The 20,528-nt window shown below is 49.8% G+C and overlaps 1 protein-coding gene across 4 annotated transcripts in view; it reads right to left on the reverse strand.

Annotated features, from left to right (window-relative positions):
- Nucleotides 1–282: 282 nt before the first annotated feature.
- The window catches only part of Dnajc16 (DnaJ heat shock protein family (Hsp40) member C16), a 32,298-nt gene continuing 12,052 nt past the window's right edge, over nucleotides 283–20,528 (reverse strand). For all 4 annotated transcript variants that reach the window (XM_052177959.1, XM_052177958.1, XM_052177957.1 and 1 more), the window contains 11 exons: nucleotides 16,893–17,077; nucleotides 14,870–14,974; nucleotides 12,943–13,101; nucleotides 10,026–10,156; nucleotides 8,864–9,047; nucleotides 6,999–7,181; nucleotides 6,768–6,844; nucleotides 5,609–5,689; nucleotides 5,429–5,527; nucleotides 4,233–4,403; nucleotides 283–3,960 (listed from right to left, as the gene is read on the reverse strand). In XM_052177959.1, coding sequence (XP_052033919.1) covers nucleotides 3,609–3,960; nucleotides 4,233–4,403; nucleotides 5,429–5,527; nucleotides 5,609–5,689; nucleotides 6,768–6,844; nucleotides 6,999–7,181; nucleotides 8,864–9,047; nucleotides 10,026–10,156; nucleotides 12,943–13,101; nucleotides 14,870–14,974; nucleotides 16,893–17,077 — 1,727 coding nt within the window. In that variant the 3' untranslated portion in view covers nucleotides 283–3,608. The remainder of the gene's footprint in view (nucleotides 3,961–4,232; nucleotides 4,404–5,428; nucleotides 5,528–5,608; nucleotides 5,690–6,767; nucleotides 6,845–6,998; nucleotides 7,182–8,863; nucleotides 9,048–10,025; nucleotides 10,157–12,942; nucleotides 13,102–14,869; nucleotides 14,975–16,892; nucleotides 17,078–20,528) is intronic.

Genomic DNA, 20,528 nt, shown 5'->3' on the forward strand with positions numbered 1-20,528 from the left:
TCTATAGAAAGACCACATTGCTACCCTTCACCTCAAACAAGACTCGTGGTAAAAACTAAACCCAACGCTGCAAACCCGATTCTGCCAGCTTGCTCTGAGGGAACCTCCTAACTCTCCGGACAACTCAAGTTCGCATTCTCTGCCCTTCAGGCTGACAGCCCCTCACTGCCTGCCATCTCCCGTGCCTGCTGTGACTGAAATCATGACCGAGTGGCATAAAATTCCGATAATGTGTTCAGGAGGAAATCATCTTGCAATTCCAGAGGTGCCCCAGAGCCATCACACATTAAAATAGTTTATTTGTTTCCAGTCCATAATATTCTTAAAACAAAATAACATTAGCTTTAGTACCTGTTCACAATATAAAACCAAACCCAAACAAAACTGAAAAGGAAAAACATGAAACATAAAAGACACAATTTGCCAAATAAATTATTTGTTCCTAGTAGTATCAAAAGTGCAAAATATCCCCTTCCTCTCAGATCTGTCTCCAGTATAGCCATCCTTTCTAACAAATGACAGCAGAGGCCATCCCGCCATCGTTTTTAAGGGCATGTGGACACGGATGATATTTCACCCTTGTCCTCTGCTTACTCAGCGCTGCACCTGAGTACTTATTTTACGGTGCTAGGGTTACAGAGCAGAGCCTCGTCCGAGCTACGCACGTGTCCCAACGCCCCAGCCTGGGACCATCTATCTGAGACACGGTCTCACAGCCCAGGCTGCTTTCAGCTGCTCATGCTAACAAAGTCCTGATACTCCTGTCTCTGCTTCCTGAGTGCTGGCATGTCGGGCATGTGCCACCCTATCAACATTTAAGGGTCTGTGCCCAATTTCCCCCCTCATGACCAGGGATCAAACCAAGATGATCACATACTCCCTAGGCAAGCGCTTTACCCCTGAGCTTGAGCCCCACATGGACTTCTACTTTGAAAACCAAACCAAACCAGAGAGGCTGGGTACTTGCTTCCAGTCCCCAGCCGAAACCAAGCAGACCACTCAGATCTATGTTCTTAGCAAACACATGGATGGTGGCTGCAAATGAGGAGACCGAGCCTTCTGAAATTGACAAGCAAACAATTTTGGGTGCTGGCAGATGACAGGGAGAGCCATCTCCCTCAGTGTCTCAGGCAGCCTATCAACTTGGGTTAGGCCAAGCATAGATGATCCCCAGGTAGCAGGGAGAGGGCACCCCACAGACTGACTGGACTTTCAGCCCAGCTCCTGGACATGACTCACAGGCTGTCCTGAGCAGATACCCGCTCCTCACACAGCAGGGTCTGAACTGAAATCGGGTCCTGTGAGACTACATTCATCAGGAAGGGAAACCTTGGCATTGGCTGAGCATAAACAGCTCAGCTTTGACACAAAAATAAACAATTCATAGAAACGACATTCAGGAAGGCTTGGATCTGTCAAAGGTAGACTTGTGGTGCACACCTGGAATCCCTGTACTTGGGAGGCTGAGGCAGGAGGGCCTGGAGTTTGAGGCCAGCCTGGGCTACATAGTCAGACTCTTGTTTTAGAGCGAGCGAGCAAGAGATAGAGCGAGCGAGCAAGCAAATGAAAGGTCTGTGGTGTCCTTGGTGGATCTGTCCCCATCAGGTCTGCGGGGATTATGTCAACCCCGGCCCCCCTCCTCTCAACCCCTTCACATGGAAAGACATTTTATCTTCTTGGTAGTTTTGAGAAAAGAACAAACATCTGGGGAGTTTTGGGTGTTCAGAAATCACATGTCAAGGAATCTGACCAGTTCCAGAAACATAAAGACAAAAATCTACCAATGAGTTAAACAAACTCATAAGAGGAGCCCAGCCATAAAAAGAGAAAGAAACGAACCACCTGTGTGATACTGGGGTGGCCCTCAGGCTCTGCAGCTGCCAGGCAGACGCTGTCCCCAGCTCACCCTCAGCCTCCACAAGTATAGTCTGAGGCCCGGGCCAGGCGCAGGCGCGGCAGCATAGCGGTCGGCTTGTGCTGCTGGAGGCTGACAGAAGAATGAGCCTGGGAGCGTTGCCTTTATTTTTTAATAAAGCTGAAGACTCTTTGAAAACTACAGAGTTCCTGGGTTCAAATAACTGATCCCTTCCCCTTGGAGCTCAGAGTTTAGAGCAGTCAGGATCCGAGGGGCTTGGTTCAAAGCATGGACAAGTGGAGATACTCACTGAGTGGCTGTCCGGTCCCTGATTTGTGCCCTTCACTTTACAAAACGGCACTTGCTTGACAGTAGAACACACCACGTGTGACAGTTGTCCAACTCCCCTTATGGTTTGGCTTTAGAAACAAAGGGCAGGCCCTTGAGTGGGCGAGCATGATCTGGCCCTGAGCTCAAGGTGCATGGGGCCAGGCGGGCTGGAGGCCTGGAGCTGGGGGGTCTGGTCTGGCAGCAGGAAGCAGGGGTAGGTAGGGAGGGAGGAAGGGAGGGAGGGAGGTAGGGAGGGGAAGGGGGGAGGGGGAGGACGTGGTGAAGCAGAGACGCCAGAAGAAAGAAGCTAGCTGCCTACTGGACAGGAGTCCGGACAAGTCTCCGCTCGCAGTCACAAGAGACGACTTGAAGATTCAGCTCTTTGGGGACAATGTTCAAAATGCAATTGTCAGAGAGGTCAGGTTCCTTGGTATGAAGACACGCCTGGCGTTTTACAGGAGAGCACGGCAGGAGGGGCTCCTGCACCTAGCTCTTGGCTAGGGTAAGTGCTGCCATCTTACAGCTACTGGCTCTACGGCAGCTCACCTACGCTCAGAGAACGAGATCACAGGGTATGGCTCCTAGTATCAAACGCAAAATCCAGAGGCAAAACGGCATCTGGAGACAGGTCAGCAGCTCAGTCACTCCAGAGCTGGCAAGGCAGACAGCCCTGGCTGCGGTGGTGCTGACAGGGAGTGTGGTGAGGGAGGGGGATGGGAACAGGGGACACTCACGCAGGATCACAGGGCTGTGCACCTCCAGTCAGTGCCCACCCATCCTCTCGGTGGGGCAACCAAATGTGAATGCTGCACCCTCACCTCGTTCCTCCCTCTTCCCCCCCCCCCCCCCGTTTCTTCTCAAACCATGCTTGACCACCTGTTGTGGGGGATACCCCCAAAATATACTTCTCAATGCTTGCTCCCAGAAGCACAATCACATGAAAAACTGCTTACAACTAGGCCTCTTTGGAAGATGGAGGACCTGGCAGCCGTGGTGGCTGTCCCGTGCTGAGAGCACACACCTTGGCAGAGGCTAGGCAGGGGCCAGCAGGAGCCTGCTCTAGGGGCGGGGGAGAGGTGAGTGACCCACCCCACATGACAGGCTCCTGAAGATCCTGAGGGTCATCCAGGCACGGCTCAGGGTCAATCCCTGGGTTTCTCCAAAGTAAGGACAGGGTGTGAGCATGTTCCAGGGACAGCGAAGAGGAGGGGCTGGGCAGTCTACTGAAGTAGTGCGGCATTCATCCAGGGGTAAGAAAACCCAAAGGGGAAGATTTTCATCTAGGGATCAAACCTGCAGTGCGCTTTACTCCTAGGTGACAAAGGAAAGGACTTCTAGCCATTGCTCTACAAGAGAAATCTAAAACGGAGACTCTCTTGACTCCCTGCTCCTGGGCGCGCTGTCCTCTGCAGCCCTGCCTGGCTCAGTCCAGCTCCGGCCACGACGGGATGTAGAACCTCTGCAGGGAGCCCTCCAGCAGGCGCTCCAGCCACAGCGACAGCTTGCTCAGTTTGCTTTTGAGGGGCTTCCCTCGGGAGGAGTCCACGTCGCAGGAGCCCGCGCTCTCCTCGTCCACTGTCTTCAGTGGCTTGAAGAGGCAGAAATACTTCTTGTGGCCGTTCAGGGCCAGCACGTAGCCGGTGTAGTCTCGTTCCAGGAAGTGCTTGTCGTACTGGTTGGGGATGGGGGCCGCATCCTGAGCAAACTCTAGCAAATACTCCAGCCACTCCCGGTGCTTGTCCAGGGTGAGGAAGGAGAAGTGGAGACTGCTGCTCCTGGGGGAAGAGCAGACGAGCATCAGGAAGGCAGAGCTCCACTGCAGGCCACGGAGGACAGCGTGTCAGCACCTGAGACAGGGCTCACCAGGAGGCCTGTGCTGGCTGCAGCCTGAGCTACGAAAGGGTTTCTTTGGGGTGGGGTACACACACACACACACACACACAACACAGACACACAGACACACACACACACACACACACACACACACACACACACACACACACACACACACACACACACACACACACACACACAACAACCTACTTACCCGGTGAATGTGTAGACTTCCAAAGCAAACTTCTGCAGCAGGCTTGTCTTGGTGGAATTGGACAGGATGAGGACCACATTCATGTGGCCCGGCCTCAGGCGTACCAAATTGCTGGTGTACGTCACATCTGTGAGTTCAGTTACCTCTACAAAGCCTTTTTTAGGAATCTTGCTGTGGAGAAATATGGAGAACTTTAGACATGATCAGGAGGAGGGGTGGGAGCCAGGAGAGACAGTGCATGCCTGTAAGCCTAGCACCTGGGAGGGAGAAGTAGGAGGATGAGAAGCTTAAGGCAAGCCTCAACCATGTGGTGAGTCTAAGGATAGCCTGGGCTATGGGAATAAATAAATATGCAAGCTCCTCCTTAGGCATCTAAAACAAACACAAAACACAGGGAAGCTGAAGGCCCGACTTGATTGGATTTACCTTCAGCACTGAGTAGGACCCACGGGCCACAGGATGGAGCAGGGTGGCTCCGGCCCACAGTAACCCTTCTCAGGCAGCAGCGTTGGCTGCAGATGAGCGCCACAGAGGTTACAAATGCAGCTCTGAGTCATGGGGCAGGCTACCCGGCTTCTGGCTCATGGACCTTTCCCCTGTGCTTTCATGACTGAGCTGGGACTACAAATCACAGGACACTCGCTCGGTCCATCAGTCCTCTATCAGTGCTCTCCCTGTCTGGATCCCCCTCCCATTTTACGATATGTGCAGACATGCAGGCGAGCCACGCTGAGGAGGGTCAAACACATTATGTCTGTTCATCCACCTCAGCCTGAAGTGACCATGACTCACCGATGAGGCACACAATTGTTTTCTTTTTTCTGTGATGAGGTCTCAATACGTAGTTCTGGCTGGCCTGGAACACTATAAAACTTGCAGGTATCTGCCTGCCTCTGCCTCCAAAGTACTGGGATTAAAGGTATGTGCCGCCATGACTGGGGGTTCAGAACAGCACACGTGGCCTTACGCTGCTATCCATAAAGTTGTACATTTCAGGTTCTTTTGGAGTTGGGGGCTAGGATGCTGCTCAGTAAATGCTTTTGACGAGCACATGTGAGGCCCTGGGTTTGGTCCCCAGCATTTCAACTCCCTCCCCTCAACCAACAGCCAGATTTAAGAGCCAGGCAAGGAGGCCTCTTGACCCATCCTACAAAGCTCTACGAGGCTGAGGGCAGGATGTGGTGTGTGGGCAGAACCTGCTGCTCTCTTTGGTGAAGCTCGGCTCAGCCTTCCCAGCCTTCTCAGGGACGTCCTCTTTTTCTGGAGGGTGCGACTCTCGCTCCTCATTTGAGTCACTAAAGCACAGAAACAGAAGTTACTTTTCTTTTCTAAACAAAAAGGGTGTAAATGACCTGGCAGGCCCGTCCTGGGCTCACCTGAAAGCCTGGACCATGACGGTGCCGAAGAGGATGAAGAGGGCGGAGAAGATGAGGGACAGCAGAGGCATCATCTCCCGCCTGCAGGCAAAGGCAGCTGTTAGCCACATCTGCTGGGTGGGGCTTCGGCTGTCTCAGAAGGAAAATGTCCCAAACCAAACTCCTTTCACACCAAGAAACACAATCACAAGCCAGGCTGTTTCTAGGGTGAAGCAGGGAGAGGGGGAGTCTGTCTCCTCAGGGTCCCAGTCACAGAGACTGTATCCTGGGAGGTGGCTTTAGGCTGTGCCTAATCCATTCTGTAGAGAAGATGACGGAGTTAAGTTGGACAAGTGGAGCCACTTCCAGACACTGAGGCACTGGTGGCTACAGAGTCCGTGGAATGATCTCAGATTAACTGACTCTTCTGTGGCCAGAATGGCGGATGTGGCCCAGATGGACAGGGAGTGTCACAGTCAGCTTCAGCTGTCAACTTAACACAAACTACAGTCCCCAGAAGGAGGGAACTAGCATGAGAGTTGCCTCCATCAGACTGGCTTGGGGACATGGTTGTGGGGAGTTTTCTTGATTACTAATTGATAAGCAGGGCCTAGCCCACTGTGGGCAGGGCCATGCATGGGCAGGCAGTCCCAGGTGTGTGTGTATGTGGGTGTGCAAGCCAGGAAGCAGCAGTCCCGGGTGCGTGGGTGCGTGCGTGCGTGCGTGCGTGCGTGTGTGTGTGTGTGTGTGTGTGTGTGTGTGTGTGTGTAAGAACAGTAGCTTAGCAAGCCAGGAAGCAGCAGTCCTTTGTGGTCTGTTTCAGCTCCTGCCTTGACTTGCAAGCCAAAATAAACCTTTTCCTCCCAAGTTTGTTCGGGTCATGGACAGACATATCTATCTGTGCATGCACACACTGGACTACATGCATGAAGTACTGTGCTGAGCAGCAGACACAGTGTGAAGGGCACCAGCTCTGTTGACAGGGAGGCCAGCTGGGGTGACTCTTCCCTCCCAGCAGGAAGTACCAGTTAGCAAATGGTAAAAAGCAAAGAAGGTCACGTCACGGGTCTGTGTGAACCCCCCCCACTTCTAGCAGCAAGTGCACACCGAATTCCAAGCTCTTTCTAGAGCTTCGAGACTGGCTTTGACAGGGAACCCTGTCAAACCCACAACATCCTACCAGTTACTGTGAAGCAGGGTCTCCCAGAAGTCGGAGAGGTAGTCAGAAGCAGAGTAGAGCCACCGAAGGAAAAATACCTGTGGGAGGAAATGGGCAGTGGTTGGGACTGAGCCCAGGAGGGCCCACACTTCCCAACACACAAGTCCTGTGAATCTGGCTCTGTTCCTGCCCCGCCCCTCACACTGGCCCCGCCCCTCACGATGGCCCATTCTTCTGTCCCCTAATGCTCACAGGCGCCAGTTCGTCAGTCAGGTCAGGGAGCACAGCTTCTGAGGACAGAAATGCTGGATCTTTCCGAAGCTGGTCAAGATAACCCAAAAGGACAAACTTATCGCTTGCACTGCCGGTCCAGGGATCTTCCAGGGTTTTAAACACCACCCTTCCTGCTGTGTTCCTCCTTTCCAAGATGGACACCTGGGAGAAAATAAGAAAACCATTAAGAGTCTCAAAAGCGGCAGGATATAAGGACACCAGTAACTCTGCCTCCTCCCTCTTCCTGGGAGGCTGAGGCTGAGCTTAAGAGGATCAAGAGTTTAAGGCCAGGGGCTGGAGAGATGGCTCAGTGGTTAAGAACACTGACCATTCTTCCAGAGGTCCTGAGTTCAATTCCCAGCAACCACATGGTGGCTCACAACCATCTGTAATGAGATCTGACTTCTTCTGATGTGTCTGAAGACAGTGACAGTATACTCACATAAAGTACTTTTTTTTTTTAAACTTTGAGCCCAGCCTAGACTTACATAATTATATCTTATAAAACCGGAAGCTGCAGCTGCCTGTGCTTTTTTTCCGGGAAGATGGGCAAAGGGCCTCATGAGGTCAACAACTAAGCTAATACACAGGCACGGTCTATGGCGTTTGTAAGACGTCTAACAGACTCACAGTGTAGTGTGAGGACGACCCTGACCCTGGCTCCATCTCTCCAGCACCCCTGGTTTACTGTGCTAGGGAGGGAACCCAGGCCTTGTGCATGGCAGCCAAGATTCTACCATCGGAGCCCCACCCTCACCCAGGAGTTTGACACGAGCTCTCATTTTGTGACCTAGGTTGGCCTTAAATTCCTGGGCTCAAGAGACCCTCAAACCTTGGCCTTCCTAGAATAATAATTTAATTTTTGGTTCTTTAAGAAGTTTACTCCTGGAATGGGAGAAGTGGCTGTGCCCAGGGAAGAGTGAGTACACCATTTGGTTCAAAGCCAAACAGTCAGCCCTGAAACCACACGATACTGGTAGTACTATATGAATGGAACAGGTTATATTTAGGAATATGTATATATACATATATGCAAGCAACAACAATCAATAAAAAGGCCATGAATTTAACGGGGAGTGCTCTTAATCACAGCAATTTTTCCAGCTCAATATTTGCTTGCTTTGGATCCTGGGTATCACATAGCCCAGGCTGTCCTGAATGACAGGCATATGCCACTACAACTGGCAAAAGTTAATTGCTTTTATGGTGACATTCCAAAACATCTGTCAAATTTCTAAACCCTTTTCCTTCCCATTGGTTTGTGTAACAGCTTCTGACTTAATGTTCCAGTTAAGGGACCTTTGCTTTGCAGAGAGCTTTTTCACGATGACAGAATGGGACTGCAGGTCTTTGTCTTCCTTTCTGTGTGCTGAGGATGAACCCTGGGTCTCGTGCTTTTCGGGCAAGCACTCTATCACCAGACTACGATCTTGACTCCAGAAGAACCCCAGGCTTCTGGGGGTAGGGGTGGGACTGGGGCTGGGGTGATGGCACAGGCAGAGAACATGAGGAAGGAAGAGGTTTCTGAGCAGGGCACCAGTGGCCTGAGATTTGGAGGCTGGGCCTCTTGAGTTCTGCACCACTACGCTGTCCCCAGGAAAAGCTGCCGGCAAAGGCTGACCCATCTCAACCGGCAAAGGCTGACCCATCTCAACCGTCCCTCATGGGAAGTGGCCGAGAGGGCTCAGCTGGGAGGGTCCAGGGTGGAGGAAAAGGGCCTTCGGGAGGTGAAGGATGGAGGAGGTCTGAATAGGGTTCCACCTGGGTCTCCGAAGTTTCCAGATGTCTGGACTCTGGACTCCTAAGACAGGACGGATGGGAATGGGAAGGGGCCCATGGCTCACCCCGGACTTCCCTTGGAATGCTTCCATGTCTGGTAGCAAGGTGCTGGCGAACTCCTGCTGGCGGTTGCTGTAGACATGCACAAATCGCACCGTGTCTTGAGTGTTTGCCAGTGCAAATGACAGGAAGGCTTCAAAGGGTTTGCTTAGTTTGTTCGCCTCAGCTGTCAGTAAAACCACGCAGTATCTGGACACAAATAAGAGAGAGCTCTATAAGCCATCCTGAGGCAGGGCCAGGCTAGGGTTAAGGTCACTGTCTGACCTCCTCTCTCAGGGGGGAGCGGTTGACTGAACTTGCTCTGAAGGGGCGGCTTCTACAAGGTCCTAAAGGCAGCTTAGCATTTATCCTTTCCCTTCCCCAGACACTGAGCTCTCAGACAACACGCCCACGCTCATTCCAGTAGAGGACCAACACACAGACACATACGTGGGTATTGACAAGTGCTGTTGAGAGCTGGGCAGTGGTGGTGCATGCCTTTAATCCCAGCACTTGGGAGGCAGAGGCAGGTGGATTTCTGAATTGGAGGCCATGCTGGTCTACAGAGTGAGTTCCAGGACAGCCTGGGCTACACAGAGAAACCCTGTCTCAAAAAAACAAAACAAAAAAGGATAAGTTCTGTGAGAAGAAGAAGGGGGCAGAGAGAGCTGGGTGGGGTGAAGGTTGTCCCTTATGCAGGTCAGGAAATTACCACTTGATATTTGAGCAGAGACTTGGATAAAGTGCTGTAGGAAAGGAAAAGTGGGTGGAGCAACTTGGTCTGACCTGGGTTTGGAGAGACCAAGGGCAGATACGTGGAGAACTGAGTCCCATGCACCCTCTCTCAAAACACAAGTGCCACGTGGATTCCTGGAGTCTGAGTAGCAGTGGGAAATAGTTAGACTTCAGACAGACCTTAAACTGTATGTGCGCCTCGGTGTGGGGACCAAGCCTCTTTCCGCCATGTGGATCTCAGGGAGCAAACCCAAGTGGTCAAGCTTGACAGCAAGCGCCTGGACTTGCTGCGCCATCTTGCAGGCCCTCTAGGTATCTGCTAGACATGGTGGCTTACGTCTATAATTTCAGGATGTGGTCTAACTGGACTAAGACACTCACCCCATCGCAGAGATTTAACTGACCCTCAGAAAGACACCAGTTCAGTGAGAGGCAAGAGCCTCAAGTTCTTACTTTCTCTGTCGGTGAGACCGCTTCACAGGGCAGAGTTCATGGAACAGCCTCTGGCTGGTGAGCCGGGACGCCAGCAGGTACTTGTTCTGGGCGATGAAGTCCTCCATGACCTGCTTCTTCAGTCCCCGAGCCTGAGAAACACCGACAAGCACTCGGTTTCACACTGCACATGGGCTCACTCACACGCTCATGAAGACTATGGCTGAACATGGCTAAAGCAACATCACCAGGCAAGACACGTGTGGAAATGTCGGTTAGCAACTCAGGTGAAGGTCAGGATGCAGCCAGGTCATGCTCAGGAGAAACTCGAGAGGGTTCTACTGCAGGACTCTGCACACCAATGTACACTAACGGCCTGAGTCAATCATATTTGATTTTATACAAATATTTTTTACTTTGGAATCTATAGCAAACTAAACAATTAAAAAATATATTCCAGGGATAGGGAAATGGCTCAGTGGTAGAACACTGGTCTAACATGCATAAAGCCCTGGATTCAGATACTGTACCTCAAAAAGACAAAACAAAACAGAACACCCAAACAATAGTAGCTTTTGTTGTTTTGAGAGAGGGTATTACCGTTTAGCCTGGCTGACCTGGAACGTCTATGTAGACCATGATGACCTCAAATCTACACATTTACACCTGTCCCTGTCACCAGAGTGCTGGAGCACCATGTATAGTGCCCACTGTGCTTTAGTGTTGTGTAGCCCAGGCTGGAACCCAGCTTGTTATGTAGCTGAGGATGACCCTAGATTTCTGATCTTCCTACCTTCCTGGTGCTGGGATTTCAAGCATTTGTCACCACATCAAGTTTACGTGGTCCTAGTAATGAATTCAGGACTTCATACACTAAGAGAGCCAACCCCTCACTGTTTCTAAGAAGGAAGAAACAGACCACAAAATTGAACACCGGATGCCCTGCTACACTCTCATGCAGTTCAAAAGACACACAGAACTGCCATTAGCCACGGTGTACTTAGCAAATCCTACAGACAGAAAAGATAAATGACTGACTGCTTGTGTTTGCAAGGCTGCTGGATGATCCAAAGTCAATGTTTGAGAAGCAACTGTATCCTTCAATACAATTCTCTCAGCAGAGAGAGTATGAGAGGATGCCACTTCACAGCATGAAGGACAGTGAGCTGACAGCCCTGGGCCAGTGAGAGGAGTCAGTGGACGAGGGTGTTTGCCCACAAGCCTGTCGTTTGATTCTCTGAACCCACAGAGAGGAGGACCTGACTTCCCTAGTGACCTCCACACAAACAGGAATGTGAGGATACAAGTAAGAGTGAATTTCACAAAAGATTATAATTTTTAAAAACCAACCATTCACTGATGTACTCACAACCTTCCAATCTCTATTTCCTGCCTACCCACCTCTCAGTAGTAGATCATCTCAAGTGACCAGATGTCATAGCAATCTCAGTATTAGGAATGTCCGTGAATTTCCTTCTTCTGGCTTCTGCGGTGCCTGGCCTCCAGCCTGGGGCTCTGTGCCTGCCCGGCCAGCACCTAACAAATCACCCCCTAGACGCTTCCTAAGGCCTCCTGAGTTTGCTTTGAATTCTCAATATTCTTGGCCTTCAAAGTGCTGAGATTATGAGCAAGGCCCCTGAGCCCAGCTTCTACCTGCCTTTCCGTCGCTGTCCTCTGCCTACCTGGGGTCTTCTCCATTAGCGTTCAGTATCGGCATCTCTAACTCAGCACGCCTAAGACCAACTTGTTTTCTCTTTTCCCTGTCAGCCATTTCCCTGCCTGGTTCTGCCCCACAGAATGAGCTTCCCAGTTCCCAGCCTCAGACACCCCTTCCTCATGTCAACAAGCTGCCTAGTCCGCTGGGCAGGGACCGCCTCTCCGTCCCTAGTGTACTGGGCAGGGACCGCCTCTCCGTCCCTAGTGTACTGGGCAGGGACCGCCTCTCCGTCCCTAGTGTACTGGGCAGGGACCACCTCTCCGTCCCTAGTCGTTTTTTTTTTTGGTTTTTTGAAACAGGGTTTCTCTGTGTAGCCCTGGCTGTCCTGGAACTCCACCCGGCTATTATTTTTATTTATAAAAAATTATGTGTATGTGTGTGTAGGCATGCGTAGAGGAGTGCAGGCAACCACAAGGTCCTCTGGAATTGTGGGTCCTCTGGAAGAGTAGTACAAGTTTATTAACTGCTGAGCCATCTTTCCAGCCTCCAAATAAAGCACTTAATAAAACTGTAGCCTTACTAAGAGTCAAGGGCTAGTGGGCACAGTGGTGCACACCTTTAATCCAGCACTCAGGAAGCAGACACAAGCAGAGCTCTGGGAGATTGTGGTCAGCTTAATTTATGTAGCAAATTAAAGACTCTGTCTAAAAACAAACCCAAAACGTCAACATATAGCTCTTCTCTCAAACCCAGATTCTCCTGCCTTGGTCTTCAGATACTAGAATTCCTGGTGTGTGCCATCTGAGATGATTTTGTTCTTTAAGCAAAACATTATTGTTCCAGATAAAAATCCAACAATTAGTGCATCAGTTAGAAGAAATGCCAGGTGAGTTTGTCCCTGTATTTATTCAGCTGTTTTGTTCAACTCTCCCTCCCTCCCCCTCCCCCCATTCCCGAGTGTGCATGTCTGTGCCTGAGCACACTCAGGTCAAGGGCGACCCACTGCAGTGGGTCTTCTCCTTCTTCCACGTGGGTTCTAGAAATGGAACTCAGGGGTCAGGGGTCAGGCTAGGCAGCAAGCACTTTCACCCACTGAGCCATCTTGGTCCCTCCCTCTTTCCTTCTTCGTCATTAGAGACAGAGTCTCACTCCAGCTTAGGCGTGGAGCTGAGCATGACCCTGAACTCCTGACCCTTCTGTGCTTTATCTCTCCGCCCTGCGCTTATGGATGTGAAGGCATACTGGGAAGCAGGCCGCCTTGGCCTGAGGTGGCTCACATACCTGGATGGCATCAGCAGGCTTGTCTGTGTGCTCTTTGAAGATCAGCATGGTGGGGGTGTAGATATTGATGTTGTACTGCCTGGTCATCTCTTCCACGCCTCTCAAGCCGACATACACATATCCAAACGACACATAATCTTTGTATGCAAAGGCCGTCAACTGTGAGCACAGCCGAGAGGAAGGAAGGGAGATGGACAGCTTAGCATGGGGCTTACAGACCAAGTGGGGCCCGCTAATGTCCATGGCTGGGATGAGCTGTGGCCTGCGGAGCCCAGGAGTCTCCTCTCCCTCAGACATCTACTCCAGGGACTCGAACGCTGCTCTATGCACAAACACTGAGCAGACACAACTAATCTTCTCCAGAGGTAAAACAAAACAATCATTATCCAGAAATCCTGCCTGAGTCTGAGTGTCCGTGTCCGTGTGCGTGCGTGCGTGTGTGTGTGTGTGTGTGTGTGTGTGTGTGTGTCTATGTCCATCCCAGCAATAAACTACTACAGGCAGAACCTTTTCTGAAACACTTGCTACCAAAACGGGTCAGGCTTTTTCAGATTTTGGAATATTAGCATATCCATAATGAAGTATTCTTGGGGACAGCCCCAGATTTAAACATAGAATTTGTGTTTCTCTGTAAGGCAAAGGACACTGTCAAAAGGACAAAACGGCAACCAACAAATTGGGAAAAGATTTTCATCACCCCTACAGCCGATAGAGGGCTAATATCCAATATATATAAAGAACTCAAGAAATTAGACCCCAGGAAACCAAATAACCCTATTAAAAAATGAGGTACAGATCTAAACAAAGAATTTTCACCTGAAGAAATTTGGATGGCCGAGAAGCACCTTAAGAAATGCTCAACATCATTAGTCATTAGGGAAATGCAAATCAAAACAACCCTGAGATTTCACCTCACACCAGTCAGAATGGCTAAGGTTAAAAACTCAGGAGACAGCAGGTGTTGGCGAGGATATGGAGAAAGAGGAACACTCCTCCACTGCTGGTGGGATTGTAAGATGGTACAACCACTGTGGAAATCAGTCTGGTGGTTCCTCAGAAAACTGGACATGACACTTCCGGAGGACCCTGCTGTACCTTCTCCTGGGCATATACCCAGAGAATTCCCCAGCATGCAATAAGGACACATGTTCTTCTATGTTCATAGCAGTCTTATTTATAATAGCCAGAAGCTGGAAAGAATCCAGATGTTCCTCTATGGAGGAATGGATACAGAAAATGTGGTATATTTACACAATGGAATACTACTCAGCAATAAAAAACAATGAATTCATGAAATTTTTAGGCAAATGGTTGGACCTGGAAAATATCATCCTAAGTGAGGTAACCCAATCACAAAAGAATACAAATGGAATGCAATCTCTGATAAGTGGATATTAATTAGCCCAGAATCTCTGAATACCCAAGGCACAATTAGCATAACAAATGACTCCCATGAAGAAGTAAGGAGAGGGTCCTGATCCTGGAAAGGCTTGATCTAACATTGGAGGGGAGCACAGGACAGAGAAAAAGGAGGCGGGTGATTGGAGAATGGGTGGAGAGAAGAAGGTTTATGGGACATATGGGGAGGGGGGAACTGGGAAAGGGGAAATCATTTGGAATGTAAACAAAGAATATAGAAAAAAAAAAGAATTTGTGTGTTTCACATACACCTTATACTCAGTGTGAAGGTAACTGTGTATATTTTAATGTGTTCCTATGTCTCAACTGTGATCTCTCACATGAGGTCAAGGGTGGAATTTCCTGATGTGGTTGAGGCACACTGATGGTCAAGACTTTTCTGATTTGGGATCTTTAAATTGAAGATGCTCAAATATGTAATTATACCAAAGACAAGCAGGCTCTGGGCTGACGCAGACAGAGCTGGCCCCCACCAGGGAAACGGAAGGCTGCCCCACAGATCCGTTACCTTGTACAGCAGCGGTGCGGCCGGTGTCTGGCCAAACAGGAGGGCGTGTGGCTTATTCTCCTGCTGCCAGCCAGAGAGGAACCGCACATAATTTTTACTTGTGACCTTAAATTGGAAATACGTTAGTTGTAATATTTAATTTTAAAAAACAATTTATTCATTTTTATTTTGTACATGAATTTTTTGCCTCCATGTATGTATGCATATTACACGTATGTCTGGTGCTCCAAGGTCAGAGTGGGTATCAAATTCCCTGGAAGCAGGGCTAGGACAGTTGGGAGCTGCCACGTGGGTGCTGGGAACTGAACCCAGCCAGTGCTCTCAACTCCTGAGGCATTTCTTCAGCCACAATATTTAATTCTCAACAACTGTATTATACTTCTGTCAGGAGATAAATTAAGTATGTATAAAGAGGTTGTTTGCAAAAAAACAAAAAATGGGGCTGGAGAGATGGGTCAGCAGTTAAGAGCACTGACTGCTCTTCCAAAGGTCCTGAGTTCAAATCCCAGCAACCACATGGTGGCTCACAACCATCCGTAATGAAATCTGATGCCTTCTTCTGGGATGTCTGAAGCCAGCTATGGTGTACTTACATAATAAATAAATAAATTAAAAAAAAAAAACAAAAAATGCAGAAAATTAATCTTTTTGCCTTTTTTGAGAAAGGGTCTATTTAGTTCTGGCTGGACTAGAACTTTCTAAACAGACCAGGCCTGGCCTGACCCCCCTGAGCTCTGCAGGCCTTGGCCACTAGTCTTTTTTTTTCCCCCTGAGACAGGGTTTCTCTGTGTAGCCCTGGCTGTCCTGGAACTCACTCTGTAGACCAGGCTGGCCTCGAACTCAGAAATCCACCTACCTCTGCCTCCCAAGTACTGGGATTACAGGCGTGCGCCACCACTGCCCGGCTGGCCATTAGTCTTTTTGCCTTAATTTGACAAAGCCATTAGAACAATGGCAACACAGATGTCATCTGTTTATAAACTTACAGATTAAAGTCATCATCCTGAGCGAAGAATTACCAACTATATTATAAAGTCCCTTCTCAAGGTGGCTCTCCTTGTTTGTTTTTTGGTAGGAGTACTAGAGATCTAATACAGAGCACTCCAGGCCCAAGCCCTGCCTTCGGCCCCAGGGTGCAGCTCCACAGGAGGCAGCAGCACTCTGTGACACGGCCTGGCAGGCTGGAGGTGCTCAGTGTGTAAGGGTGTGTGCTGCTCTTATCCAAGAGCACCTGAGTCTTCAACAACAACAACAGCAACAACAACAATACATCTTTTGTTGTGTGTATGTGAACGGGGACATGAGCTATGCATGCATGTGTGGGTCACAAGACAAACTTCAGGAGTGGGTTCTCCTTCCGGTGACCTCGTGGGTGCTGGGAAATGACCTTCAGGTGGTCAGGATGGCAGCACACATCTTTACCTTCTGAGCCAGCTCTCCAGCCCTCAATAAGCTTTTACTTTTTGTTTTGTTTTTAAGACAAATTCTCTCCATGTAGCCACATGGTCCTGGCTAACCTCAAGCCCACAGAGATCCACTTTCCTCTGTCTCCCAAGTGCTGGGCTGAGAGGCGTGCACCACCATGACCGCTCCTCACCAAGCTTTTAAAGTTCCAGAAATAATATCTGTTCAATAAATCTGGAGGGTTTGGTACTACATATGATTATACTTACTTAGTACATACTGAAAAAATGTAAAATCCAAATGTAATTAATTTTCTCAGTATAATCTGATTTCCATATTTTCACAGGACAAATTTATGTCTATGAACAGATGCATGGGCCATAAATTCTATCACGTGACCTAACTTCGCTGTTCAGCTCAGGTTCCTGTGATGTCTGGAACCTGTGAGCGGGGCGGGTCTAAGGGCAGGCATCGAGCGCCTTCAGCTCTGCGTCCTGCTTCGGCCGCCTGTGTCCTCCTCAGGCTCCCCGCATTCCTCGTGTAATGAAATGGCAGTCTTGGCTGCTCAGCGGAGGCTGGGAGGTCCCAGCTGGCAGCCCTAGTCTCCGGGGACACTCACCTTCTCCACCAGGTTTCCTGGAAGAAGGCTCTCCACGAACTGCCGTAGGTTCTCATGAACGACTGCGTTGTGGAAGAAGGAGATCTTCCCGTTGATGATCCCCAGGATGGAGGGCGTGCTGTGTGCTCCCAGGTGATGGGCCAGGCGCCTTTCGTACCCAGCATGGACCACACCAATCCCCACGCCTGCAAAGCATGGAAAAGCCCATGAGCCTCGGGCAGGAAGGAACACTGACAAGTCCTTTGGAGTGGAAAATGAAACCCAACTGGGTGGAATAAATATTTTTTTCTGTTTTTTGTTTTTGTTTTTTGTTTGTTTTGTTTTTCGAGACACGGTTTCTCTGTGTAGCCCTGGCTGTCCTGGAACTCACTCTGTAGACCAGGCTGGCGTCAGTAGACTCAGAAATCCGCCTGCCTCTGCCTTCCAAGTGCTGGGATCACAGGCGTACGTCACCACTGCCCAGCATAAATATTTTTTCTAATAGCTTGTTTAGCTTTCTTGAACTGTTAGAATTCTAGATTGGCCAGATTTCCTATAGAACAACCTGGTAATATTTATAAATATCGGCAAACCTGAATATCTGTTAAATCTGTTATTCCTAATTTTGGGAGCAAGTCATGAGGAAATTAAGAGAGAGAAAAAAGAGGGTGAGAGAGCTGGTACAGTGGGTAAAGGAGCTTCAAGCCTGAGGCCCATCCCTGGACTCGCAAGATATAAAAGAGAGAACTGACTCTGACAGGATGTCTTCTGACCTTTGTATTCTCTCTCTCTCTCTCTCTCTCTCTCTCTGATTTATTTATTTTATGTATGTGAGTACACTGTCACTATCTTTAGACACACCAGAAGAGGGCATTGGATCACATTACGGATGGTTGCGAGACACCATGTGGTTGCTAGGATTTGAACTCAGGACCTCAAGAAGAAGAGTCAGTGTTCTTAATGGCTGAGCCATTTCTCCAGCCCCCTTTGTACACTTTCTTGCACACACACACACACACACACACACACACACACACACACAGAGTAAATGCAAAAAAAGAGAGAGCAATCTGCACACCATATTCCTTCCTATAAACAAACATGTATGACTAGCCTAAGAGGCCAATGAATCTGTGAAAGCATCCCACCCGCACCACAGCCTAGGACTTATCAACATGAGAAAGTCACATCTCCCTTTTATATACATTACTTTATTGACATACTGAAACACACATGTTGGCCCCAGGAGACGGCTCAGTGGGTAAATGCGCTGGCTGGACAGATGGATCACTGGGTTTGACCCCTGGAGCTCAGAAGTGTGGACGAAGAGAATCACACTATAGAGTTGTTTGCTGATCACCACAGGATTGCTGTTATATGTGTCCCTGCCAACAACTCTACACAGAACACAACACAACAGAATTTTTGGGGGCTGGACAGAAGGTTAAGAGTTAAAAGCCCTGGCTCCACTGGAATCAAAGTTCCCGGGTGACTCTCAGCTATCTCTAACTCCATTTCCGGAGAATCAGACCTCACCCTCTCTGGCCTTCTCGGGCACCGCAGGCGTGTGCTGCAGGGAGGGACTTGTGGGACGGGACTAGGCATGAGGCACACACCTTTAATTCCAGCACTAGCAGGCAGATGTAGCTGCAGCTCAGTGAGTTTGAGGCTAGCCTGGTCTACATATCAAGTCCTATGCCAGTCAAGGCTACATAGAGAAACTCTGTGTCTCAGTCACTGTGTTAGTGCTGTGAAGAGACACCATGCCACAGAACTCTTGTAAGCAGTGCTGGAGAAGTGGCTGAGAGTTTTACAATGGAGTCTGCAGGCAGCAGGAAGACAGAGCCACTGGGCCCGGGCGTAGGCTTGTGAAACCTCCACCCCCAGTGACAGACTTCCTCCAACAAAACCACACCCACTCTAACGAGGCCACACCTCTTAATCCTTCTCAAGTATTGACACTCTCTCATGACCAGGCATCAAATATATATAAGCCTATGGGCGGCATACTGACTCAAACCACCACAACAAAATACACACAATAAAACCCAGACACAGAGTCAGGCAAAATACCCATTCACATCAAATAATAATAATAATAATAATAACAATGTAAAACACCTCTAAAAATACAATATTTTTCTTTTCTTTCCTCCTCCTCCTCTTTCTTTTTGTTGAGTCAGGGCCTCACTCTACAACCTTGGCTGGCCTGAAATTTTATAATGTAGACCAAGCTGGCCTCAGACTGGCAGAGATCTACTGCTGCTGGGACTAAAAGTGTGCGCCATCAGCAAAGCACAAGAAGGGGCTAAGAGATGGCCTAGCTACAGAGTAACAGAAAAGCTTGCTACAGAAGCCTGAAGACTTGAGTTCGGATCGTTTCCAAGGAGAGATGGGAGGCAGAGAATCACCCAGGCTGGTGGGCCAGCAATCCTTGAGTACACAGCATGGCAGAACCAGGAGAGACCTTGCCTTAGAACTAGGTGTGAAACAAGAACTGGGTCCCAAAATTTGTTCTCTGACCTCCATACACGTGCTTTGGCATCCCATGTACACACGCTACACACAAACACAGTTTATAAAGTGAGCACACTCCAGTTAGCACCCTCCAAGAGCATGTACGGGGGGGGGGGGGGGGGGGGGGAAGGGGGCCCTCTGTGGGCAGCCTGGCGTCCACCTGCTCACTCCTTGTCTGTACGCACGGGACACTGCCATGAAGTTGGCGGCCTGGCATTTCTTCCCCCACCCCCCATATCTGTCACTTAATACTGGGTCCTCCCCTGTTCTTTCTCTTAACTAGTATGTCTGCAGGGCCAGCTATTGCCCTGAGTGCAAGATTAACAGCTCATACAGAGAAGTGTTTGGTGTCTGGTAGGCCTGGAAGTGTCAAGCTCCCGACACTGGACTCCTAGCCTCCTCCACAGAAGTTCCAGCACTGCCTTTGTCATTCCAAATATGGCAGCTCCATTCCTCCTTTTACACAGTCCAAACAGACAGCCACCCCGCTCTCGTCCCTCACACCCACATCCAATCTGCCAGCAAGCCTGCCAGGTCTCTCCTCAGAAGATGTCAGCCTCCCGGGTCTCTCCTCAGAAGATGTCAGTGCAGCAGCCTTTACCTCTCACAGTCTTCCTCGCCCCTTCCTTCTCCTCCCACCTCACTATGTAGCCAAGGACAACCCTGAACACGCTGATCCCCTTGCCTCTGGCTCCCAGGTGTCTGGATCACACACAGGTGTGCACCTCGGCACACAGCTCCTGCATCCTCTGGGCTGGCCACCACAGTGGGCTGCTAAGTGCTCTTTCCTGGTGCAGTCTGCTCTTCATATAGGACCAGACTGCTCCTTCTAAATGAATCACATTGCTCTGACCAAACCCTGTAAGGAAGTACTCACTCCACTTGGGATGAAACCAGTCTACAAACAGGACAGCAGGACTCTGCTCCTGCTCCTGCACCCCCCACCCGCTCCTGTCTCCCCCCCTGCTCCTGTCTCTCCCCCCGCTCCTGTCTTCCCCCCCAGTTCCTGTCCCTCCCCTCCTGTCCCCCCCCCTTTGCTGCCCCTCATACTTAGTTTGCTCCAGCCCCAGCATTCTTGGTCATCTGAGACAACACAGGGATGCTCCAGCTTTGGGACCTTGGCTTGGCCCTGGCCTTGGT

The sequence above is a fragment of the Apodemus sylvaticus genome, chromosome 3 (assembly GCF_947179515.1).
Source record: "Apodemus sylvaticus chromosome 3, mApoSyl1.1, whole genome shotgun sequence".
NCBI lineage: Eukaryota > Metazoa > Chordata > Mammalia > Rodentia > Muridae > Apodemus > Apodemus sylvaticus.